Source organism: Brassica napus, chromosome C4 (assembly GCF_020379485.1).
Source record: "Brassica napus cultivar Da-Ae chromosome C4, Da-Ae, whole genome shotgun sequence".
Taxonomy (NCBI): domain Eukaryota; kingdom Viridiplantae; phylum Streptophyta; class Magnoliopsida; order Brassicales; family Brassicaceae; genus Brassica; species Brassica napus.
In genome coordinates, this window is record NC_063447.1 from 51,501,620 (window position 1) to 51,529,173 (window position 27,554).

At 37.3% G+C, this 27,554-nt stretch overlaps 2 protein-coding genes across 2 annotated transcripts; both read right to left on the minus strand.

The window, feature by feature from the left end:
• Positions 1 to 5,507: 5,507 nt before the first annotated feature.
• On the minus strand, positions 5,508 to 6,741 carry LOC125586392 (epoxide hydrolase A-like). Its single transcript, XM_048756473.1, has 2 exons — positions 6,477 to 6,741; positions 5,508 to 5,874 (listed from the first exon to the last, which is right to left on the minus strand). Exons 1-2 carry the CDS (start codon positions 6,722 to 6,724, stop codon positions 5,628 to 5,630), a joined length of 495 nt encoding a protein of 164 aa, XP_048612430.1. The 5' UTR covers positions 6,725 to 6,741; the 3' UTR covers positions 5,508 to 5,627.
• A 9,362-nt stretch (positions 6,742 to 16,103) lies between these two features.
• LOC106401399 (bifunctional epoxide hydrolase 2-like) lies at positions 16,104 to 26,039 on the minus strand. The gene is given in 3 exon segments (NM_001315966.1): positions 16,104 to 16,350; positions 16,950 to 17,191; positions 25,572 to 26,039. Coding segments are annotated over 3 exon segments (957 nt in total).
• Between the last annotated feature and the right edge of the window lie 1,515 nt (positions 26,040 to 27,554).

Sequence of the window (27,554 nt, forward strand, 5' to 3'; positions counted from 1 at the left end):
GGTTTCGACTCTGATTTTGGAGGAGATTTAGAAAGCAAAAGGCCAATTGGTGAGTATGTTTTCACTCTTGGAGATGGAACAATCAGTTGGAAGTCTGGTCTATAGAAGTGGTGGCACTACTTCCACCGGATGCCGAGTATATATATGGCACTAACTTAGGCTGTAAAATTAAAAGTTTGGATAAGGGATTGATGAATGAGGGGGTTTTCATCAAGATGCAGTTGAAGTGTTTAGTGATTCTTAGAGTGCCACTATCCAAGAATGATGTGAACAAAGCATATTACTCAGAAGTATAACTTTATACTGGACTTGATTGCAGACGGTTTGGTGAAGCTAACAAAGACTACTCTTTACAATACAGCTGATGCCCTTACCAAGGTGTTACCGGTGAGGAAGCTCTAAAATGCTCTGGAACTATTCTAGATTTCAAAGAACTGACAATAGTCAGAAAGATTGGTGGAATCCAAGAACTAGAATCAATGAAACTCAAATCCAAGGTAGAGTTTTGTGGATATGGTTTTGAGTCCGAACAGAGGAATGTCTGTTCTTCTCTACGGATAAGTGTTGATGGCATTCAACTTAGAAGGCTTTTATAGTTGCAGAAGACCATGACTACGATTCCAACATGAAATGAGAGCAAGTGAGAGTCCTGTGGCGTGTGCATTGGATCTTTCTCAAAATGAACCAGAAGTTGGCTGGTTCTTGAGAACTAAGCTTCGACAGAAGAGGAAGTCGGTTCTGCAGTACTCTCCTTTTGGGACCACTCTCATACGACATGGTTGGGGTTTCTTAAGGAACCGACAAGAGGGTTTTGTGGCTAGGGTTTAGACAATGAACTTGTATATAAACCAAGTAATTTTAGTGGATTCAGGGTATCAGATCCCGACGAGACGTAGAGTGAGTTTAAGAGCCTGAACTCATTAACCTTGTTGTGTTTTGTTTATCTTTCTTCCTCTGTTCTTACTTCTTAACAAATCAATCACAAACGAGTGCAAACACGAGATAGAGGATTAACTTGATATGCAACCGTTTCAGGTTTTAAATACTCACAGTGATAGTTTAAAGTTCTAAAAAATGTGATTTGCTTCTTACATTTCAATCGTCTGGTTTAAATTATTTAAGCGGAAAAATAATTTTTTTAAAAAAATTTAGGCGGAAATATTTGGACGACTTACATGTAAGTCGTCTGTTTTAATTTCTTCACCAGACGACTGAAATGTAAGTCGTCCGAGTAAAATGATCCGGTTAGGTTAAAACGTACATTGGTAAAATTAAAGGTTCGGTACGATGTGGACGACTGAAATATACGTCGTCCGGGTAAATTATTCAACAGACGACTGAAATATAAGTCGTCCACACCCTAAACATAACCCCTAAACTTAATTATCTAGTTAAACACTTCATAAAACCAAATCAAACTTGAAAAGTGTTTACTATACACAGAAATAAACACATATAAGTAAGTTTTTCTAGAGATGAAAAGGTTAATCAAGTTAAAATCGGAAACAAATCGCCTCATGGAAATAAGGCAGATGCGATATTTTACTCAGGAAACATCTAATAAAAATGTGAGCATTTTTATGCACACATAAATGAACCAACTGAGCTATGGCAAACTTTGAAAGAAAGGTTTGGAAAAAATAAGGAAGTAAAATCTCTTTCTGGGCTTGAACAGTGGAAAATCTGAGGTTTCAAATTTTTTAAGAAATTGAGGAATACAATTCTGCCATTCTGAAAGCAGTTTTGTGTACATCATATAAATTTGTAAGGATCAGTACATCTATTTGTTGTTGCACGTTGACGAATAAAGAGAAATGAAACAGATTAAGGACCTAAAGGTTCTTCCCTGTGTAGAGTTTGAGATGAAAGACATGGAAGAAACAAAATAGAACAAAAGATTTTCTAACACTGTCTCAAAAAAAAAGTATTTGATGAAAGTGTTAGACATGTTCATACTCAAATCAATTCAAGCAAGTTCAGACAGCATTAGGAGTCCATTTCAAGCTAAGAACAGATACAGACAACGAACTAAAAGAACAAGCAGAGTCAATGAAGACAGTCCCTTGCTCTAGTGCAGTCCGCAGCATCAGAGCCAACTAACTAGGGAAAAAATCGTACGACCGTACTAGGTCCAAACCTGTGTCTCTCCGTATAAAGTCAAGGGGCTTGATTTTTCTTAAAAATACACATTTTTTACATAAATATTTTACAAGTTTTTAATAAATAAAATTAAAAAGGGGCCTAGAAATGTTTTAATTATATATGGTTAAATCACAATATATTACTGTTATATTTTATAAACAAAAATGTATTTAAAGCATTGAAAAATAAATAATCTTAAAAGGTAGAATAAAAAAATTTGCCCTGGGCCGATAAGAATGTTATGCCGGCACTGGGCAGCATCATGTATGCCATGATTGGCACCCGAGTGGATTTGTCTTATCTAGCAGGAGTGAATAGCCGGTTTATGAGCAAACCTCTAAAAGAGCATTGGCAAGCAGTGAAGTGGGTCTTGAGGTATATCAAACGCGAACTAAAGCTTGTGTATAAGAGACAAAGTTTGTTTTGAAAGGGTTTCGACTCTGATTTTGGAGGAGATTTAGAAAGCAAAAGGCCAATTGGTGAGTATGTTTTCACTCTTGGAGATGGAACAATCAGTTGGAAGTCTGGTCTATAGAAGTGGTGGCACTACTTCCACCGGATGCCGAGTATATATATGGCACTAACTTAGGCTGTAAAATTAAAAGTTTGGATAAGGGATTGATGAATGAGGGGGTTTTCATCAAGATGCAGTTGAAGTGTTTAGTGATTCTTAGAGTGCCACTATCCAAGAATGATGTGAACAAAGCATATTACTCAGAAGTATAACTTTATACTGGACTTGATTGCAGACGGTTTGGTGAAGCTAACAAAGACTACTCTTTACAATACAGCTGATGCCCTTACCAAGGTGTTACCGGTGAGGAAGCTCTAAAATGCTCTGGAACTATTCTAGATTTCAAAGAACTGACAATAGTCAGAAAGATTGGTGGAATCCAAGAACTAGAATCAATGAAACTCAAATCCAAGGTAGAGTTTTGTGGATATGGTTTTGAGTCCGAACAGAGGAATGTCTGTTCTTCTCTACGGATAAGTGTTGATGGCATTCAACTTAGAAGGCTTTTATAGTTGCAGAAGACCATGACTACGATTCCAACATGAAATGAGAGCAAGTGAGAGTCCTGTGGCGTGTGCATTGGATCTTTCTCAAAATGAACCAGAAGTTGGCTGGTTCTTGAGAACTAAGCTTCGACAGAAGAGGAAGTCGGTTCTGCAGTACTCTCCTTTTGGGACCACTCTCATACGACATGGTTGGGGTTTCTTAAGGAACCGACAAGAGGGTTTTGTGGCTAGGGTTTAGACAATGAACTTGTATATAAACCAAGTAATTTTAGTGGATTCAGGGTATCAGATCCCGACGAGACGTAGAGTGAGTTTAAGAGCCTGAACTCATTAACCTTGTTGTGTTTTGTTTATCTTTCTTCCTCTGTTCTTACTTCTTAACAAATCAATCACAAACGAGTGCAAACACGAGATAGAGGATTAACTTGATATGCAACCGTTTCAGGTTTTAAATACTCACAGTGATAGTTTAAAGTTCTAAAAAATGTGATTTGCTTCTTACATTTCAATCGTCTGGTTTAAATTATTTAAGCGGAAAAATAATTTTTTAAAAAAAATTTAGGCGGGAATATTTGGACGACTTACATGTAAGTCGTCTGTTTTAATTTCTTCACCAGACGACTGAAATGTAAGTCGTCCGAGTAAAATGATCCGGTTAGGTTAAAACGTACATTGGTAAAATTAAAGGTTCGGTCCGATGTGGACGACTGAAATATACGTCGTCCGGGTAAATTATTCAACAGACGACTGAAATATAAGTCGTCCACACCCTAAACATAACCCCTAAACTTAATTATCTAGTTAAACACTTCATAAAACCAAATCAAACTTGAAAAGTGTTTACTATACACAGAAATAAACACATATAGGTGAAAACTAATTTTTGAAAAAAACATTTTAGTTTTCCAAAATCTAACCCTAACAATACATACAATACTACAACATATGTTTGTCAAACTCCGAAACCAAAGTATTTCATGATTCACTACTTCCACTCATCTATCTTCAAAACAAATCAATTTTATCATATATTAATTTATATCACTTAAAACTGTTTATAATTACTTGATTTTTATTTTTCACGCATCAAAATATTTTTTTACAAGATTTATAAATTATTTTTAAAATAAACTGGTACCAGACGACTTACACTTCAGTCGTCCAGACGACTTACACTTCAGTCGTCCAGACGACTCAGACGATTTACTGGGGCTATATTCGTAAAAATGGCTTCTGTTTTTTTGTTTAGTCACAAGGGGTTGAGCTGTAATTTCACTAGGATTTTAGGTTAGTTTTGCCTTTGATTCAAGTTTGGGTATAGGTTTGGGATTAAAATCAAGTTGTGGGTTAGTTTTGGCAAAAACCCCTCAAAAATAACTCTCAAAACTATCATTTATTAATGAGTAAAAAACAATAGTAATTCTCTTCAATAATCTCTTTTAAATTTTTATCACAACAATATCCCTCAAACTAAAAATCAACTAACTAAAGTTCATTAACTAATCAAACGCCTATAATACCTTTTTAAATGTGACTAAATAAAAAATGTGGTATAACCCATCACAAAAAAAAAATGTTGCATACAAGCTGTGCCTCTTGAAGTTGAAGCGACCTCCCACAACGAAAAAAATATTCTCACTGTCGACAAAAGGTGGATTTCAATCGTTATTATCAATGGTTTACGGAAAAATATATTTTTACTTAAAATTTTCGGATTGAAATTTGGAGGTTTCAATTTGTTGTTCTTCAGATGATACATATAAACTTGTTTTGTTGTTTGAATCGAACATAGAGAACAGAATCAGAACTACAAAAAACAAAGAATTTTAGGAAGCTTCATTTACAAAAAAATGTGGCTTACGAAGAAAGACTCAACTTGTTTTTGTCTTCCGATCAATTCTTTAGTGGTCTCAGATTCAAATTGTTTTTGTCTGATTGTGTCGTACGGCTAGATTATGTCATATGATTCAGTTTCAAACCCTTGTGTTGTTGTTGTGATCAATTTCCTTGTTCTTGTAAAAATTATAGCCTTTTCTTATTAAGTACACATTTACAATTATGGTTAGCATTTGCTAAATCATACTATTTTAAGCTGAGTTGTCCACATAAGAAATGTTGAGAGAATAGTTTTGCATATGCCATGCTCAATTTCCTTGCAGACAAAAAAATTAGAAAAACAATATTTCCAAAGTATGGAATCTTTCGCACAACAGTATTACAATGTTGTAAAACTTAAAAATGTATTACAAACAACTTCTGTAAAACTAAGTTCCACAATGTTTTACATAATAACTTTCATAAAATAAAAATAAACATTTTTACGAAAAACTTCCATAGGAAAAAGGTTGATAAAACGAACCTTAAACTTCATAATACATATAAACCATAATCCTCACTGTTCAACTTATTAAAAGCATATATGCTCTTCCGTATGGAACTTACAAGGTGGCTTAAGGAAAGCAAGACTAGAATTTGGAGATGAAGTCAACGATAAGTTGGAGGATCTCTTGTGGCTTCTCTTGGTTAACGAAGTGAGCAGCCCCCTCGATGACCACAGGCTCTTCGAGCAAAGGAACTTCTTCCTTGAACTTGGGACCATGTATGTATTCCCTCGCACCAGGAAAATGGTAGACCAGATCCTGCTCCCCAATCGCGAATTTTGTAGGTACCTGGATTTTGCATCCCACCCATGGAGCAAACAGCTCATTGTTTCTGCCGGTATAGGAAAAGGCGTCGATTATGCTTTTGCGTTAATGTAAGAAGCAAATCACATTTTTTATGAACAAGCATTTACAAGCCATGATATGTAGTAAGCGGTTTTATTAATGTAGTTGTTGTGTTACCACTGGGATTCAAAACTGTATGATATGATGCATATCGTTCAAGATAAAAAAATTATGTTCTTCAAACTTTCTGACATACTAGAAGGGATAGGTAACAACATATACTCGGCTTTTGTTTTCCATGTTTTATTTTATTAGTATTATTGTTATATACATATTTTGTTGCTTTATTAATTCACTGTGAAAAATGCTAGTAAGTTCGAAAATCCTTAAAGACACTTAACTAGTTAACTGCTGCTTATATACACTAGTAACTTTCTAAAACACTTTCAAAGATAAAATCTAAGGTTAGTTGGAAAGTGACATGCAAATGCAAGTAATCCACAAGCAAATTGCGAAAAACATGTAATAAGACGGGAAGTAACTTGCATGTAGACCGTATTTTAGCAAGTACTTGTATTTTGAGTACCTAAAAGTTTGAGTTCTCAACATTCAACTATGTAAGATGCAGAATAAAAGTAGAGAAGTTACCGGTCAAAATTGCGGTAGTAATTAACTCCACCAGTGTAACCTTTCTCTTGAAACTTGCTAACATAGTAAGCAACATCTTCCTCCGTTAGCCATGACGGTAAAGGAATAGTTTCGTCTTTAGGTCCCCAAAAGCTTTTATCCTTGGGCAAAATAAGCGGTCGAGGTGTTCTATATGTGAGTATCCTCCTCACTACTCTCTCGACCCCAACCTCAGAAATCTCAGCTTCTATTTCTCCCACTTCCTGCATTACCACAATGAAACCTTTAAACGATTTTTAAAAGTAATTAGCGTTGGATAATTCTAAGCTTGTGAAAACTTAACATATTATTAGATGTTTAATATGTTAAGATAAACACAATAATGAAACCTAGAAATAGGAAAATGAAGTTTCTATTTAGGTTAGATTTGTGTTTTCCATATCCCACATGTTAAAGTGAATTGTCTTTCATATAAATATAGATCAATGGAGAGGTGTTCCATAAGATTTAAGAGAAACATATTGAGAGTTTTAGTTTGAGTAGTTTCTAAAGCTAATAAGAAAAATTGTTTTTGGGGTGATTGATAGTTGTTGTAGGTGCTGTCCACAACCCTATTTATTTCTAAAGCACCAAATTCATAGCAATCAAGCTTTAAATTTTTTTTTGAAACCACAGCTCTTGAAATAACCTACAGCTGTACAAGTGATCTGCAGAGCCAAATATCCAAAGAAATTTTTTAGTGCTTTCCATAAAATTCTACAGCAATAAAATCTAAAGCCACAGCAAAAAGTCTACAGATTTTTTTCTACAGCAAACATTTTAAAGCTACAGTCCTTACCAATCAGACTCTTTATAATCCTTTGTGTTTCTAGAGATTTGAATTGGTATCAGAGCCTCAGATTGGAGATTCGATTTAAGCTTAAGTTGTAGCTTAAGATCCTGGTGCGTGTGAACAAGAGATCGCGTAAGCAAGATGGCAGACGTGATTAGGGCTCCACGCACGAAGGACTTTGGATCTACATCCATCCAATGTCCGATGTTGTCATCGACAAACTACACAGTTTGGTCCATGAGGATGAAGGTTCTACTTCGTGTTCGTGAAGTGTGGGACACGATCGAACCCGATTCAGATGATTAAAAGAAGAACGATGTGGCGATAACTCTTTTGTTTCAATCTGTTCCTGAAACATTGATTCTCCAGGTGGGAGAACAAACCACATCAAAAGAGATCTGGAATGCCATCAAGTCGCGACACCTAGGAGCTGATCGTGTAAGGGAGGCGAGACTTCAGACGTTGATGACGGAGTTTGATAGGTTGAAGATGGATGATAACGATACGGTCGATGACTTCGCGGGGAAGATATCGGGCCTATCATCCAAAGCAACCTCGTTGGGAGAGAACATAGAAGAATCCAAGATGGTCAAGAAGTTCTTGAAGAGTCTTCCGAGACACAAGTATATCCAGATCGTAGCATCACTTGAGCAAGTTCTAGATCTCAACTCGACAGGGTTTGTAGACATAGTTGGAAGGCTTATGGAGTACGAGGAGCGTGTAGGAGAAGAAACTCAGAAAGAAGACCAAGGGAAGCTGATGTTTTCGAACAATGAAGAGCATAGTCAGATGGGCTATGAAAATTCCCGTGGTAGAGGAAGAGGATGGAACGGTAGAGGCAGAGGTCGAGGTAGGTCACACAGCCATGTGGAGCACAAGGTGCCGCCGCGCATGCGTCCAGAGCCATGCGAAGCGACACACATGCTGCCACCAACCAGAAGCTGATTGGTTGCTGTCTCCTATAAATACCTCACGACCCCAACTCATTTCTTCGCATCCAGACATGTCCAAACTAAGTTAAAAACGTGAGAGAAAACTAGAAAAAGAAAGCAAGTGATTCCGAGCTATTTCGAGTGTTTTAGAGAGTTTTCGAGAGTTTTAGAGAGTTTTCAGTAAGTTTCTACTGCTTTCGAGTCAGCGCAAGGGAAGGTTCTGTCAAATGAATTCGTCCAGGCCAGTCAGTTCCTTTGATGATCAAGTGGAGGTGCTTTCCAGACTTAGTTCAGTTCCATGGGTTCAGTTCAGTTGCAGGTGTTCAGAACGTGGTGTCAACCATCTAACAAGCTGAGTGTCTCCAGAAGCTTGAGGTGTCGCCCTGCATGGAAGCTGTACATGCAGCCTGACACGTAGAAGCACGAGGTGGATCGACCAAGCACGAGGTGTCTTCGCGCATGCAACTGAAGCATGATGATTGACATGTGTGTGCTGTTGTGGCGCCTTGCATGAGCTCTAGTCATGCAGCCTGACATCTGGGAGGAGTGGTGGCGTCCTGCATGTGTCATGGACATGCAGCCAGCCATGTGGAGCACGAGGTGCCGCCGCGCATGCGTCCGGAGCCATGCGAAGCGACACACAGGCTGCCACCAATCTGAAGCTGATTAGTTGTTGTCTCCTATAAATACCTCATGACCCCAACTCATTTCTTCACATCCAGACCTGTCCAAACTAAGTTAAAAACGTGAGAGAAAACTAGAAAAAGAAAGCAAGTGATTCCGAGCTATTTCGAGTGTTTTAGAGAGTTTTCAAGGTCAGTTCTCTACTGCTTTCGAGTCAGCGCCTAGGGAAGGTTTGTCAAATGAATTCGTCCAGGCCAGTCAGTTGCTTTGATGATCAAGTGGAGGTGATGTCAAGACTTAGTTCAGATTCATGGGTTCAGTTCAGTCGAAGTCTTGAAGTTCAATACTCCGCCGGGAAGTCCGAAGAACTGTCCAGAAGCTAAAGAATGTTCTGTCCGAATCCAGATCAGTCCGTACAGACCTGTAAGGTCTCATGGTGAAGCCGAGGTTCTGTCCAAGTCGAGATCAGTCCAGTCCAGTTCAGTCAAGTCGTTCTTTGGGTTTGGGTCATGTCCTCTCCGATCAACCAGCTTGCTTCTCGCCTAGAACACTGTGAGTTGGTTTTGTGTGAATTCCATTTGGAATTTAGGGTAGATCGAGTCGCATATAGATTAGAATGATCACGCTATTGAATGGTATAGTCCTTAGAGTTATTTTATTTACAGAACTAGACTTAGTTTAGCACGGGCTAAGCTGAGATGAATGGAATTAAGACTGAGTTAATAACCTGACTAGGACTAGGGCTAGGATGCATCATGTTTTCTATTCTTGTGTGTTGATATGTTGAGTGCAGGTTCCCGTTATTTTAGTTTAAAGATAGTTTCATAGCAGGAGGCTGAACTATCTGGGTAACGGTTTGATTGAGTTGTTTAGTATTGATATTGTTGTTTAGTAGTTGGTACTGAGGTCTTAGGCCATATAAGCCGGACTACTTGATATACTACCGTTAGTCTTTGAGTCAAGAGTCTAGTTAGGATCTGAAAATTTATCTGTAGTTTAGGTTCTGGATTAAGTTGGTTTGTGTCGAGTGTGCGACAGTTTTTAAAAAACTTTTAGGCGGAAATATTTGGACGACTTACATGTAAGTCGTCTGTTTTAATTTCTTCACCAGACGACTGAAATGTAAGTCGTCCGAGTAAAATGATCCGGTTAGGTTAAAACGTACATTGGTAAAATTAAAGGTTCGGTACGATGTGGACGACTGAAAATATACGTCGTCCGGGTAAATTATTTCAACAGACGACTGAAATATAAGTCGTCCACACCCTAAACATAACCCCTAAACTTAATTATCTAGTTAAACACTTCATAAAACCCAATCAAACTTGAAAAGTGTTTACTATACACAGAAATAAACACATATAAGTAAGTTTTTCTAGAGATGAAAAGGTTAATCAAGTTAAAATCGGAAACAAATCGCCTCATGGAAATAAGGCAGATGCGATATTTTACTCAGGAAACATCTAATAAAAATGTGAGCATTTTTATGCACACATAAATGAACCAACTGAGCTATGGCAAACTTTGAAAGAAAGGTTTGGAAAAAATAAGGAAGTAAAATTCTTTCTGGGCTTGAACAGTGGAAAATCTGAGGTTTCAAATTTTTTAAGAAATTGAGGAATACAATTCTGCCATTCTGAAAGCAGTTTTGTGTACATCATATAAATTTGTAAGGATCAGTACATCTATTTGTTGTTGCACGTTGACGAATAAAGAGAAATGAAACAGATTAAGGACCTAAAGGTTCTTCCCTGTGTAGAGTTTGAGATGAAAGACATGGAAGAAACAAAATAGAACAAAAGATTTTCTAACACTGTCTCAAAAAAAAATTATTTGATGAAAGTGTTAGACATGTTCATACTCAAATCAATTCAAGCAAGTTCAGACAGCATTAGGAGTCCATTTCAAGCTAAGAACAGATACAGACAACGAACTAAAAGAACAAGCAGAGTCAATGAAGACAGTCCCTTGCTCTAGTGCAGTCCGCAGCATCAGAGCCAACTAACTAGGGAAAAAATCGTACGACCGTACTAGGTCCAAACCTGTGTCTCTCCGTATAAAGTCAAGGGGCTTGATTTTTCTTAAAAATACACATTTTTACATAAATATTTTACAAGTTTTTAATAAATAAAATTAAAAAGGGGCCTAGAAATGTTTTAATTATATATGGTTAAATCACAATATATTACTGTTATATTTTATAAACAAAAATGTATTTAAAGCATTGAAAAATAAATAATCTTAAAAGGTAGAATAAAAAAATTTGCCCTGGGCCGATAAGAATGTTATGCCGGCACTGGGCAGCATCATGTATGCCATGATTGGCACCCGAGTGGATTTGTCTTATCTAGCAGGAGTGAATAGCCGGTTTATGAGCAAACCTCTAAAAGAGCATTGGCAAGCAGTGAAGTGGGTCTTCAGGTATATCAAACGCGAACTAAAGCTTGTGTATAAGAGACAAAGTTTGTTTTGAAAGGGTTTCGACTCTGATTTTGGAGGAGATTTAGAAAGCAAAAGGCCAATTGGTGAGTATGTTTTCACTCTTGGAGATGGAACAATCAGTTGGAAGTCTGGTCTATAGAAGTGGTGGCACTACTTCCACCGGATGCCGAGTATATATATGGCACTAACTTAGGCTGTAAAATAAAAAGTTTGGATAGGGATTGATGAATGAGGGGGTTTTCATCAAGATGCAGTTGAAGTGTTTAGTGATTCTTAGAGTGCCACTATCCAAGAATGATGTGAACAAAGCATATTACTCAGAAGTATAACTTTATACTGGACTTGATTGCAGACGGTTTGGTGAAGCTAACAAAGACTACTCTTTACAATACAGCTGATGCCCTTACCAAGGTGTTGCCGGTGAGGAAGCTCTAAAATGCTCTGGAACTATTCTAGATTTCAAAGAACTGACAATAGTCAGAAAGATTGGTGGAATCCAAGAACTAGAATCAATGAAACTCAAATCCAAGGTAGAGTTTTGTGGATATGGTTTTGAGTCCGAACAGAGGAATGTCTGTTCTTCTCTACGGATAAGTGTTGATGGCATTCAACTTAGAAGGCTTTTATAGTTGCAGAAGACCATGACTACGATTCCAACATGAAATGAGAGCAAGTGAGAGTCCTGTGGCGTGTGCATTGGATCTTTCTCAAAATGAACCAGAAGTTGGCTGGTTCTTGAGAACTAAGCTTCGACAGAAGAGGAAGTCGGTTCTGCAGTACTCTCCTTTTGGGACCACTCTCATACGACATGGTTGGGGTTTCTTAAGGAACCGACAAGAGGGTTTTGTGGCTAGGGTTTAGACAATGAACTTGTATATAAACCAAGTAATTTTAGTGGATTCAGGGTATCAGATCCCGACGAGACGTAGAGTGAGTTTAAGAGCCTGAACTCATTAACCTTGTTGTGTTTTGTTTATCTTTCTTCCTCTGTTCTTACTTCTTAACAAATCAATCACAAACGAGTGCAAACACGAGATAGAGGATTAACTTGATATGCAACCGTTTCAGGTTTTAAATACTCACAGTGATAGTTTAAAGTTCTAAAAAATGTGATTTGCTTCTTACATTTCAATCGTCTGGTTTAAATTATTTACGCGGAAAAATAATTTTTTAAAAAAAATTTAGGCGGGAATATTTGGAGGACTTACATGTAAGTCGTCTGCTTTAATTTCTTCACCAGACGACTGAAATGTAAGTCGTCCGAGTAAAATGATCCGGTTAGGTTAAAACGTACATTGGTAAAATTAAAGGTTCGGTCCGATGTGGACGACTGAAATATACGTCGTCCGGGTAAATTATTCAACAGACGACTGAAATATAAGTCGTCCACACCCTAAACATAACCCCTAAACTTAATTATCTAGTTAAACACTTCATAAAACCAAATCAAACTTGAAAAGTGTTTACTATACACAGAAATAAACACATATAGGTGAAAACTAATTTTTGAAAAAAACATTTTAGTTTTCCAAAATCTAACCCTAACAATACATACAATACTACAACATATGTTTGTCAAACTCCGAAACCAAAGTATTTCATGATTCACTACTTCCACTCATCTATCTTCAAAACAAATCAATTTTATCATATATTAATTTATATCACTTAAAACTGTTTATAATTACTTGATTTTTATTTTTCACGCATCAAAATATTTTTTTACAAGATTTATAAATTATTTTTAAAATAAACTGGTACCAGACGACTTACACTTCAGTCATCCAGACGACTTACACTTCAGTCGTCCAGACGACTTACACTTCAGTCGTCCAGACGACTCAGACGATTTACTGGGGCTATATTCGTAAAAATGGCTTCTGTTTTTTTGTTTAGTCACAAGGGGTTGAGCTGTAATTTCACTAGGATTTTAGGTTAGTTTTGCCTTTGATTCAAGTTTGGATATAGGTTTGGGATTAAAATCAAGTTGTGGGTTAGTTTTGGCAAAAACCCCTCAAAAATAACTCTCAAAACTATCATTTATTAATGAGTAAAAAACAATAGTAATTCTCTTCAATAATCTCTTTTAAATTTTTATCACAACAATATCCCTCAAACTAAAAATCAACTAACTAAAGTTCATTAACTAATCAAACGCCTATAATACCTTTTTAAATGTGACTAAATAAAAAATGTGGTATAACCCATCACAAAAAAAAAAATGTTGCATACAAGCTGTGCCTCTTGAAGTTGAAGCGACCTCCCACAACGAAAAAATATTCTCACTGTCGACAAAAGGTGGGTTTCAATCGTTATTATCAATGGTTTACGGAAAAATATATTTTTACTTAAAATTTTCGGATTGAAATTTGGAGGTTTCAATTTGTTGTTCTTCAGATGATACATATAAACTTGTTTTGTTGTTTGAATCGAACATAGAGAACAGAATCAGAACTACAAAAAACAAAGAATTTTAGGAAGCTTCATTTACAAAAAAATGTGGCTTACGAAGAAAGACTCAACTTGTTTTTGTCTTCCGATCAATTCTTTAGTGGTCTCAGATTCAAATTGTTTTTGTCTGATTGTGTCGTACGGCTAGATTATGTCATATGATTCAGTTTCAAACCCTTGTGTTGTTGTTGTGATCAATTTCCTTGTTCTTGTAAAAATTATAGCCTTTTCTTATTAAGTACACATTTACAATTATGGTTAGCATTTGCTAAATCATACTATTTTAAGCTGAGTTGTCCACATAAGAAATGTTGAGAGAATAGTTTTGCATATGCCATGCTCAATTTCCTTGCAGACAAAAAAATTAGAAAAACAATATTTCCAAAGTATGGAATCTTTCGCACAACAGTATTACAATGTTGTAAAACTTAAAAATGTATTACAAACAACTTCTGTAAAACTAAGTTTCACAATGTTTTACATACATGTAAGTCGTCTGTTTTAATTTCTTCACCAGACGACTGAAATGTAAGTCGTCCGAGTAAAATGATCCGGTTAGGTTAAAACGTACATTGGTAAAATTAAAGGTTCGGTCCGATGTGGACGACTGAAATATACGTCGTCCGGGTAAATTATTCAACAGACGACTGAAATATAAGTCGTCCACACCCTAAACATAACCCCTAAACTTAATTATCTAGTTAAACACTTCATAAAACCAAATCAAACTTGAAAAGTGTTTACTATACACAGAAATAAACACATATAGGTGAAAACTAATTTTTGAAAAAAACATTTTAGTTTTCCAAAATCTAACCCTAACAATACATACAATACTACAACATATGTTTGTCAAACTCCGAAACCAAAGTATTTCATGATTCACTACTTCCACTCATCTATCTTCAAAACAAATCAATTTTATCATATATTAATTTATATCACTTAAAACTGTTTATAATTACTTGATTTTTATTTTTCACGCATCAAAATATTTTTTTACAAGATTTATAAATTATTTTTAAAATAAACTGGTACCAGACGACTTACACTTCAGTCGTCCAGACGACTTACACTTCAGTCGTCCAGACGACTCAGACGATTTACTGGGGCTATATTCGTAAAAATGGCTTCTGTTTTTTTGTTTAGTCACAAGGGGTTGAGCTGTAATTTCACTAGGATTTTAGGTTAGTTTTGCCTTTGATTCAAGTTTGGGTATAGGTTTGGGATTAAAATCAAGTTGTGGGTTAGTTTTGGCAAAAACCCCTCAAAAATAACTCTCAAAACTATCATTTATTAATGAGTAAAAAACAATAGTAATTCTCTTCAATAATCTCTTTTAAATTTTTATCACAACAATATCCCTCAAACTAAAAATCAACTAACTAAAGTTCATTAACTAATCAAACGCCTATAATACCTTTTTAAATGTGACTAAATAAAAAATGTGGTATAACCCATCACAAAAAAAAAAATGTTGCATACAAGCTGTGCCTCTTGAAGTTGAAGCGACCTCCCACAACGAAAAAAATATTCTCACTGTCGACAAAAGGTGGATTTCAATCGTTATTATCAATGGTTTACGGAAAAATATATTTTTACTTAAAATTTTCGGATTGAAATTTGGAGGTTTCAATTTGTTGTTCTTCAGATGATACATATAAACTTGTTTTGTTGTTTGAATCGAACATAGAGAACAGAATCAGAACTACAAAAAACAAAGAATTTTAGGAAGCTTCATTTACAAAAAAATGTGGCTTACGAAGAAAGACTCAACTTGTTTTTGTCTTCCGATCAATTCTTTAGTGGTCTCAGATTCAAATTGTTTTTGTCTGATTGTGTCGTACGGCTAGATTATGTCATATGATTCAGTTTCAAACCCTTGTGTTGTTGTTGTGATCAATTTCCTTGTTCTTGTAAAAATTATAGCCTTTTCTTATTAAGTACACATTTACAATTATGGTTAGCATTTGCTAAATCATACTATTTTAAGCTGAGTTGTCCACATAAGAAATGTTGAGAGAATAGTTTTGCATATGCCATGCTCAATTTCCTTGCAGACAAAAAAATTAGAAAAACAATATTTCCAAAGTATGGAATCTTTCGCACAACAGTATTACAATGTTGTAAAACTTAAAAATGTATTACAAACAACTTCTGTAAAACTAAGTTCCACAATGTTTTACATAATAACTTTCATAAAATAAAAATAAACATTTTTTACGAAAAACTTCCATAGGAAAAAGGTTGATAAAACGAACCTTAAACTTCATAATACATATAAACCATAATCCTCACTGTTCAACTTATTAAAAGCATATATGCTCTTCCGTATGGAACTTACAAGGTGGCTTAAGGAAAGCAAGACTAGAATTTGGAGATGAAGTCAACGATAAGTTGGAGGATCTCTTGTGGCTTCTCTTGGTTAACGAAGTGAGCAGCCCCCTCGATGACCACAGGCTCTTCGAGCAAAGGAACTTCTTCCTTGAACTTGGGACCATGTATGTATTCCCTCGCACCAGGAAAATGGTAGACCAGATCCTGCTCCCCAATCGCGAATTTTGTAGGTACCTGGATTTTGCATCCCACCCATGGAGCAAACAGCTCATTGTTTCTGCCGGTATAGGAAAAGGCGTCGATTATGCTTTTGCGTTAATGTAAGAAGCAAATCACATTTTTTATGAACAAGCATTTACAAGCCATGATATGTAGTAAGCGGTTTTATTAATGTAGTTGTTGTGTTACCACTGGGATTCAAAACTGTATGATATGATGCATATCGTTCAAGATAAAAAAATTATGTTCTTCAAACTTTCTGACATACTAGAAGGGATAGGTAACAACATATACTCGGCTTTTGTTTTCCATGTTTTATTTTAGTATTATTGTTATATACATATTTTGTTGCTTTATTAATTCACTGTGAAAAATGCTAGTAAGTTCGAAAATCCTTAAAGACACTTAACTAGTTAACTGCTGCTTATATACACTAGTAACTTTCTAAAACACTTTCAAAGATAAAATCTAAGGTTAGTTGGAAAGTGACATGCAAATGCAAGTAATCCACAAGCAAATTGCGAAAAACATGTAATAAGACGGGAAGTAACTTGCATGTAGACCGTATTTTAGCAAGTACTTGTATTTTGAGTACCTAAAAGTTTGAGTTCTCAACATTCAACTATGTAAGATGCAGAATAAAAGTAGAGAAGTTACCGGTCAAAATTGCGGTAGTAATTAACTCCACCAGTGTAACCTTTCTCTTGAAACTTGCTAACATAGTAAGCAACATCTTCCTCCGTTAGCCATGACGGTAAAGGAATAGTTTCGTCTTTAGGTCCCCAAAAGCTTTTATCCTTGGGCAAAATAAGCGGTCGAGGTGTTCTATATGTGAGTATCCTCCTCACTACTCTCTCGACCCCAACCTCAGAAATCTCAGCTTCTATTTCTCCCACTTCCTGCATTACCACAATGAAACCTTTAAACGATTTTTAAAAGTAATTAGCGTTGGATAATTCTAAGCTTGTGAAAACTTAACATATTATTAGATGTTTAATATGTTAAGATAAACACAATAATGAAACCTAGAAATAGGAAAATGAAGTTTCTATTTAGGTTAGGTTTGTGTTTTCCATATCCCACATGTTAAAGTGAATTGTCTTTCATATAAATATAGATCAATGGAGAGGTGTTCCATAAGATTTAAGAGAAACATATTGAGAGTTTTAGTTTTGAGTAGTTTCTAAAGCTAATAAGAAAAATTGTTTTTGGGGTGATTGATAGTTGTTGTAGGTGCTGTCCACAACCCTATTTATTTCTAAAGCACCAAATTCATAGCAATCAAGCTTTAAATTTTTTTTTGAAACCACAGCTCTTGAAATAACCTACAGCTGTACAAGTGATCTGCAGAGCCAAATATCCAAAGAAATTTTTTAGTGCTTTCCATAAAATTCTACAGCAATAAAATCTAAAGCCACAGCAAAAAGTCTACAGATTTTTTTCTACAGCAAACATTTTAAAGCTACAGTCCTTACCAATCAGACTCTTTATAATCCTTTGTGTTTCTAGAGATTTGAATTGGTATCAGAGCCTCAGATTGGAGATTCGATTTAAGCTTAAGTTGTAGCTTAAGATCCTGGTGCGTGTGAACAAGAGATCGCGTAAGCAAGATGGCAGACGTGATTAGGGCTCCACGCACGAAGGACTTTGGATCTACATCCATCCAATGTCCGATGTTGTCATCGACAAACTACACAGTTTGGTCCATGAGGATGAAGGTTCTACTTCGTGTTCGTGAAGTGTGGGACACGATCGAACCCGATTCAGATGATTAAAAGAAGAACGATGTGGCGATAACTCTTTTGTTTCAATCTGTTCCTGAAACATTGATTCTCCAGGTGGGAGAACAAACCACATCAAAAGAGATCTGGAATGCCATCAAGTCGCGACACCTAGGAGCTGATCGTGTAAGGGAGGCGAGACTTCAGACGTTGATGACGGAGTTTGATAGGTTGAAGATGGATGATAACGATACGGTCGATGACTTCGCGGGGAAGATATCGGGCCTATCATCCAAAGCAACCTCGTTGGGAGAGAACATAGAAGAATCCAAGATGGTCAAGAAGTTCTTGAAGAGTCTTCCGAGACACAAGTATATCCAGATCGTAGCATCACTTGAGCAAGTTCTAGATCTCAACTCGACAGGGTTTGTAGACATAGTTGGAAGGCTTATGGAGTACGAGGAGCGTGTAGGAGAAGAAACTCAGAAAGAAGACCAAGGGAAGCTGATGTTTTCGAACAATGAAGAGCATAGTCAGAGGGGCTATGAGAATTCCCGTGGTAGAGGAAGATGATGGAACGGTAGAGGCAGAGGTCGAGGTAGGTCACACAGCCATGTGGAGCACAAGGTGCCGCCGCGCATGCGTCCAGAGCCATGCGAAGCGACACACATGCTGCCACCAACCAGAAGCTGATTGGTTGCTGTCTCCTATAAATACCTCACGACCCCAACTCATTTCTTCGCATCCAGACATGTCCAAACTAAGTTAAAAACGTGAGAGAAAACTAGAAAAAGAAAGCAAGTGATTCCGAGCTATTTCGAGTGTTTTAGAGAGTTTTCGAGGTCAGTTCTCTACTGCTTTCGAGTCAGCGCCTAGGGAAGGTTCTGTCAAATGAATTCGTCCAGGCCAGTCAGTTCCTTTGATGATCAAGTGGAGGTGCTTTCCAGACTTAGTTCAGTTCCATGGGTTCAGTTCAGTTGCAGGTGTTCAGAACGTGGTGTCAACCATCTAACAAGCTGAGTGTCTCCAGAAGCTTGAGGTGTCGCCCTGCACGGAAGCTGTACATGCAGCCTGACACGTAGAAGCACGAGGTGGATCGACCAAGCACGAGGTGTCTTCGCGCATGCAACTGAAGCATGATGATTGACATGTGTGTGCTGTTGTGGCGCCTTGCATGAGCTCTAGTCATGCAGCCTGACATCTGGGAGGAGTGGTGGCGTCCTGCATGTGTCATGGACATGCAACCAGCCATGTGGAGCACGAGGTGCCGCCGCGCATGCGTCCGGAGCCATGCGAAGCGACACACAGGCTGCCACCAACCTGAAGCTGATTAGTTGTTGTCTCCTATAAATACCTCATGACCCCAACTCATTTCTTCACATCCAGACCTGTCCAAACTAAGTTAAAAACGTGAGAGAAAACTAGAAAAAGAAAGCAAGTGATTCCGAGCTATTTCGAGTGTTTTAGAGAGTTTTCGAGGTCAGTTCTCTACTGCTTTCGAGTCAGCGCCTAGGGAAGGTTCTGTCAAATGAATTCGTCCAGGCCAGTCAGTTGCTTTGATGATCAAGTGGAGGTGCTGTCAAGACTTAGTTCAGATTCATGGGTTCAGTTCAGTCGAAGTCTTGAAGTTCAATACTCCGCCGGGAAGTCCGAAGAACTGTCCAGAAGCTAAAGAATGTTCTGTCCGAATCCAGATCAGTCCGTACAGACCTGTAAGTTTCTTCATGGTGAAGCCGAGGTTCTGTCCAAGTCGAGATCAGTCCAGTCCAGTTCAGTCAAGTCGTTCTTTGGGTTTGGGTCATGTCCTCTCTGATCAACCAGCTGCTTCTCGCCTAGAACACTGTGAGTTGGTTTTGTGTGAATTCCATTTGGAATTTAGGGTAGATCGAGTCGCATATAGATTAGAATGATCACGCTATTGAATGGTATAGTCCTTAGAGTTATTTTATTTACAGAACTAGACTTAGTTTAGCACGGGCTAAGCTGAGATGAATGGAATTAAGACTGAGTTAATAACCTGACTAGGACTAGGGCTAGGATGCATCATGTTTTCTATTCTTGTGTGTTGATATGGTTGAGTGCAGGTTCCCGTTATCTTTAAAGATAGTTTCATAGCAGGAGGCTGAACTATCTGGGTAACGGTTTGATTGAGTTGTTTAGTATTGATATTGTTGTTTAGTAGTTGGTACTAAGGTCTTAGGCCATATAAGCCGGACTACTGGTACTATTGGTTAGTCTTGTTGAGTCAAGAGTCTAGTTAGGATCTGAAACTTTATCTTTAGTTTAGGTTCTGGATTGAGTTTGTGTTGTGTGAGTGTGCCGACAGTATGTGTGTAACCCACCCATACTAGGCTTGTTAGGGGTGATTAGTGTTTCCTCGGCCTCGTACCCAGCGGGTTCAAGGAAACCCCTGATTCGCTGGATCGAGAAGACTCAGACGAACGGAGTCATGTCCTATGGCTGAGTATTACACCACGGTGTAATGTGGCAGTGACCCGAAGGACTATGGGCTGTCGCGCGGTGACCCGAAGGACTGTGGGCCACAGTCGGTTGAAAGTTCCTTCTTCTGGCCTTTGTGGTAGGAAGATAGGATATTGCCGATAGAGAGGAGGAACACGAAGTCACCAGGGCCCAGGTTAGAGTGTTGTGTTAGAGGGTCGTAAGGGTTATGGAACCCTCGAGTCAGTGTAGCACCAATATACGGTGTTACGAGTTAGATCGAGTCATTGGTAGTTACTATCTTATTATTGTTGTGGTTGTGGTTGTTGATTGTTTGTCTTGCAGGTTCTGACATTAAGTCCTAAGTCTAGTTTAGGTACCGGATTTGGCTTGGTGTGTATTTGGTTAGTGTAGGCTTGACGTTGGCCTATATGTGTTCGAGTGATTGCTTGTGAAGGGTGGTAGATATTAAAGCTATGCGGTATCATTGGTTGGCCGATCATGTTCTTGTCTGATTGTTGGTCGACCGGTTAATGATACTTGTTAAGTCTAAGAGTCTAACACTACATGAGTACTGAACTCAAGTGTATATATGGTTAAATAGGGATTGGTTGTTGAATTGTTTTAATGCAGGTTCCCGTTACTTGAAGCTAGAACATGGCAGGAGGCCAAGTCTAACTTAGTAACGGTTTGCTTAGCCTTAGCTTTTATTGCATGTTAGGGCTAGATTGATTGTTATTTTGGGTTGTCTGGGTTAGAGTCTAGGTTGCGGGTAGAAGCCACCAGCTCACTGAGTAATACTAGATTACTCATCCAACTTCATTGTCCTTTTTGCAAGTCGCTTTAGGTAAGGATGATCGGATAACTTGGTGCTGGACGTTAGGACCGCCGGAGTAGATTTCATGCCTTTTGTAAACGGTATTGTGAATTGTGTTATGTTGAACCGATTTGGCATTAGGCCGGACCCGGTCTTGAATTATTCAATGTATGAATATTTCCTAAATCAATAAAAGTAATTGTTTTATATGCGCTTCATGAGTACTCTGATATTTGACTAGTCCGGTCTAACACAACATTAGGTCGTGGTATGGGTTGAAAATCCTTAGGCCTTGATCTAACGGAAAACGCTAACTATAGGTACGGGTTGCAAAGCCTTGTGCCTTGACGCAGCGGGACGAGTTAGTAAAAGAACTGGTCTAGGCCGTGGAGTAAATTTTGTGACTCTGATCGGATCGTCCCTAACCCGTCAAGTAGCGCTTCCAAACCATGGTGTTGGGTTGAACGGTCAGTCATGTTCTTGTTTGATTGTTGGCTGGCCGGTTGGCTCATTCATCTCTAACCCTGGGTGTTGGACGGTCGATCGGTCATGTTCTTGTTTGATTGTTGGCCGGTTAATCGACCATATGTCTAGGACGGTTCGACGGTGTTACAATAATGATCAAGGTGAGGATCATGGACAGGAAGCTACAAACCAAGATGAGGAAGAAGAAGAAGATGCGGATCACAATGCAAACCAAGACGGTGGAAGTCAACTGTTGGTGACTAGACAAGGCCGAACCATAACAAAACCAAGATATCTCGATGATTATGTGTTATTTGCAGATCAAGAAAGTGCAATAATGTTGCTCACAGTGGATGGCGAGCCAGAGAACTATTTTGAAGCTGAACGCGTACGAGAATGGGTTGAAGCGATGGTGGCCGAGTTGGAGTCTATCACAAGAAACAAGACATGGGAGCTTGTGGATAGACTGGCTGGAGTGAAACCTATAGGGTTGAAGTGGATCTTCAAGATAAAAAAAAGGCGGATGGTACATTGAGCAAGTATAAGACGAGACTTGTGGCAAAAGGCTATGTACAAAGAGAAGGAATAGATTTCGATGAAGTGTTTGCACCAGTGGCGCGACTCGAAACTATTCGACTCTTAATAGCCCTCGCAGCAACGAACGGTTGGGAGATACATCACATGGACGTGAAGACCGCTTTCTTGAATGGAGATCTAAAGGAGTTAGTGTATATAACTCAACCTGAAGGTTTCGAGAAGAAAGGAGAAGAGGATCGAGTGTATGTGTTACACAAGGCTTTGTATGGGTTACGCCAGGCACCCAGGGAATGGAATGTGAAACTCGATCAGGTTCTCAAGGACATGAGATTTGAGAAGTGCACGAAGGAACCATCAGTGTATCGCAAGACTAAAGGAGGAGACGTCTTGATCATAGCCATCTACGTTGATGATCTATTTGTGACATGAACTTCACTTAAGGTGATTAGACAATTCAAGGAGATGTCTAAGAAGTTCGAGATGTCAGATCTAGGTAAGCTAACGCACTACCTTGGCATAGAGGTGATTCAAGGAGCAGACGGAATCAAAATAAAACAAGAGGAGTATGCTCAAGGAATCCTGTGTGACACAAAGATGGAAGCGTGTAACGAAACTCAAATTCCAATGAAGGCGAATTTGAAAATCTCAAAAGCTGAAGATGAACGAGAGATAGATGCTACCGAGTTCAGAAGAATCATAGGATGTTTGAGGTATCTGCTTCACACAAGACCCGACCTGTGTTACGCAGTAGGTGTTCTTAGCAGATACATGCACAATCCGAGGGACTCTCACGGACAAGCCATCAAGCACATATTGCAGTATGTGAAATGAACAACAAACTACGGTTTGTTCTTCAAGAGAGATGGGCCAAGGAGTATCGTTGGTTATAGTGACATCAGTCACAAGATTGATCTCGATGACGGGAGGAGCACGTCAGGACATGCATTCTACTATGGTTCATCATTGATCACTTGGATGTCGCAGAAGCAGCAGACGGTTGCATTGTCATCATGTGAAGTAGAGTTCATGGCAACAACAGAAGCAGCAAAGCAAGCTATATGGATCAAGGAGTTGTTGAGTGAGATACTAAGCAAAGAAGGCGAGAAGGTCAAGCTTAGGATCGACAACAAATCAGCTATTGCTCTAACGAAGAATCTAGTTTTCCATGGAATGAGTAAGCATGTACTCAAGAAGTATCACTTCATTCGTGAGTGTGTGGAGAACGGACATATCGAAGTGGAGCATGTGTCGGGTGTTGAGCAGAAGGCCGACATCCTTATCAAGCTATTAGAAAGGATTATGTTCAAGCAAATGAGGAGTTTAATCGGAGTTCAAGAAATTGATATCCCTAATTCAAGTTGGAATTAAGGGGATGAATGTTGGATAATTCCAAACTTGTGGAAACTTAACATATTATTAGATGTTTAATATGTTAAGATAAACACAATAAGAAAACCTAGAAATAGGAAAAAGAAGCTTCTGTTTAGGTTAGGTTTGTGTTTTCCATATCCCACATGTTAAAGAAAATTGTTTTTCATATAAATATAGATCAATGGAGAGGTGTTCCATAAGATCTAAGAGAAACATATCGAGTGCTTTAGTTTTGAGGAGTTTCTAAAAGTAATAAAAAAAATTGTTCTTATAATCCTTTCTGTTCCTAGAGATTTGAATTAGTTAGATATCTAAACAATCACACAAACGCAGGGAAAATGAGCATTTAATTCCCGAAGTATTTGAAATCGGGAGTTTTAATACTCAAGTATTGCTTGCGCATACTTATTCCCCAACTAATAGTTGACTGCGCAAAATTGAAAACAAAATAGTCAACTGTTAACTGATGAACGGAAAAATAACGGTTTCCGTCAACTTTTTAACGGTGGAATATTTTAATCATGATTTTGCGCAGTCAATGATTAGTTGGAGAACAAATATGCGCATATAATATTTGAGTATTTAATTTGCCGATTAAAAATACTTAAGGAATTAAAAACAACGCTCTTTTTTTTTTAGAAAATCATAATTTGAAATATTCTCAAGTTAGATATAACCAATATACGAGAGTTTTATCTATTAGACAATTATATGTTGTACATTGGATCTCTACTTTAGATGATCATATATAATTATATGTACTTTACACATTCATATATTGTATATCAGCAATACAATGCAAATGTAATTATCTTATGTTATTTTTTATGCTTTTATAAACTAAATAAATCTTTTTCCGGGATTAAATATCTTGTATATTATTTCAAATTATGAACCTTTCTAACTATGAACTATTTTAAAAATCATATAAAGTGATTTAAACATGAAGTACATCAACAATACGATGTAACTGTAATTATTTTGTATTATTTTATATGTCATTGTAAAAAATCAACAATCTATTTCTAAAGGTAAATATCTCGTATAATGATTTTATTTAACTTGAAAATATTTTTACTTATGTGTTTTTTTAAAGGGATTGATGTTAGTGACTTTCAATCTTATACGAAATATAAAGAAAAAAATGAGTTTTTAATTCCTCAAGTATTTTCAATCGGAAAATTAAATATTCAAGTATTATATGCGCATATTTATTCCCCAATTAATCATTGACTGCGCAAAATCATGATTAGAATATTCTACCGTTAAAAAGTTGACGGAAACCGTTATTTTTCGTTCATCAGTTAACAGTTGACTATTTTGTTCCCAATTTTGCGCAGTCAACTATTAGTTGAGGAATAAATATGAGCAAGCAATACTTGAGTATTAAAACTGCCGATTTCAAATACTTCGGGAATTAAATGCCCATTTTCCCCACAAACGCAAGAGATTTATGTTTTTTTTCCTTTCAATTTCTAAGTTATATGAAGGTTTCTCTAGTAAGTTATGATTCTATTTTTACAAGAGTTTATAATTGAATTAGCAATCTAACGATCGATAATTCCTAAACAAAATTCACTATGGATTTTTGTGTGTATGTTTATGAATATGCATTGGTATATACACAATTTACCAAAGAAACCTGAAAAACATAAATAAAATAGAGATTTAAATTTTTTTTTTTTGATTAAACACAGTTTTCCCAACGGCTTTCCAGATCCAAGAGACTAATCTGTGTCGCTGCGGCCCGAATGTTAAATCCGCAGTGGCCGGGAATCGAACTCAGGTGGCGGTGCTCACAGCTGTGAGTCCTTTACCACCAGAGTAGACGCCCCGGTTTAGAGATTTAAAATATTAAAACTAATATAGATTTTAGAATCCTCTCCGGTTATTTTAAGCTTTGGGAAAAAGAAGAAGAAATGAACGAACCTGAAACCTACACATGTAGAAGTCGTCGCCGTAGAACTTACGCAGCACGTCGATAGGTTTAACGGTAGGATCTTTAGGACCGAAAGAGAAAGGAACAGAGAGGTTGACCAGAGCTTTGACTTTATCAGGTCGGAAAAGACAAAGATACCAAGCGATGAGAGCTCCCCAATCATGGCCAACCACAAACACTTTATCTTCGGTCAAGGCGGATATGACGGCGATCATGTCACCCACCAGGTGGAAGCAAGTGTAGGAAGAGATCTCCGACGGAGCATCGGAGTCACCGTAACCGCGTAAGTCAGGAGCGACGGCGCGGTATCCGAGAGCAGCGAGTCCGGGGATCTGGTGACGCCATGAGTACCAAAGAGTAGGGAATCCATGGATGAGGAGGACTACAGGGCCATCGGAAGGGCCTTGGATCGCCACGTGGATGTCTACGCCGTTACCTCTTAACTTTCGGTGCTCCATATGTTGTTGTTTCCTTGGTGTTGTTTCAGTGACTAATCTTCTCAATTTTTTATACTGTGTTTCTATGTCTACACTTGTTCTGGATTTGACATTTATCAACTCTGATACTGAAAGCCTTCAGTCAAACAAAAAAAAAAAACTCTGGTAGAAATATAACTTCATATTAAAACGACCGACAGCACACCTACCCTCTGCTTAGACATGTCAATTACGGCCGAAGCCCGTAGCCCGAGCCCGCCCAGCCCTAAAAATTACCGGGCTTGGGCTTCGCTTTATAAGCCCAAAAAAAATTAGGCCTTTCGGGCTAAGCCCATTTGGGCTTTGGGTATTTTGGGCTTAAGCCCGTTTGGGCTAGGACCGGCCCGAAAACCCGAAATTTATATTTTAGCGTAAATATTATCCTTTTTTCTTGTAATCGAAACTATTATTAGTATTGATATATTATTTTAATATTTTTATCCAAACTTTAATAAAGCAAATATAAAAGTTGTTAATGCACTTTATTGTTTCATCATTACAAGTGTTACATTTTAAATTTTACAAAAGTACCTTCTTCTTTCATGTACAACATGTTTTTATTTTCAAAATACAAATTATGAAACGTTTGACCATGTTTATCATAAATTTTGTTCTCTTATATTTTTTGTTTTAATTGATAATTGATTATTTAAATCTTATTAAATTTGGTTTGTGTATAAAATGTTTTTAAAGCATACGAAAAAATAAAAAAATTGTGATAGAGAAGAAAATTTTAAACTCACTTTATAAATTTTTTATTTTTTAAAAATGAAACTCTTTTTTTTAATGAAAATTCACATGTATTAAAACGATGGAAGTGGCAATGACAAATTATTTTTTGAAAAGCCCACAAAAGCCCCAAAAGCCCTATAGCCCTATAAGGGCCGGGCCGGGCTTTGAATTCTAGGCCCAAATAATTTTCGGGCCGGGTCGGGCCGGACTCAAATATTTACGGGCTTAGCGGGTTTGGGCCGGGCCGGGCCGGACCAGCCCGAATTGACACTCCTACCTCTGCTAACGGAGACACAAATTTGTACTTATAAAATTACCTAAATTAAGTTAGAAAATTAATTGAATTTTAAACTGTTTTCCAACTCGTCTATTATTTTTATGATTAATTATTTCTTATAATATTTAATGAATCCAAATTTAATAAATACAACTAATATCTTTGAATTTTATAATTTACCATTATTACCGCATAAATATTCATTAAAAATAATATATATATATATATATATATATATATATATATTTAACATTTTTTAAATATGAATTGTTTTAAAACAAAAAATGTTATTAATATGATAAATAAGAGTCTGACTGGTTCAAACGCAGCAGCTGCAGTTGTAGCGGGAGTTTGCGGATGCAGATGGTTGTGATTTCTAGCTATTTTAAGAGATTTGTACGATTGGTTCGAAATTGGTGTGTTTGCGGAATGGTTTAACTACCAAATGCAGCAGCGGTTAAATAATAAATTAACAATATTTACATTTT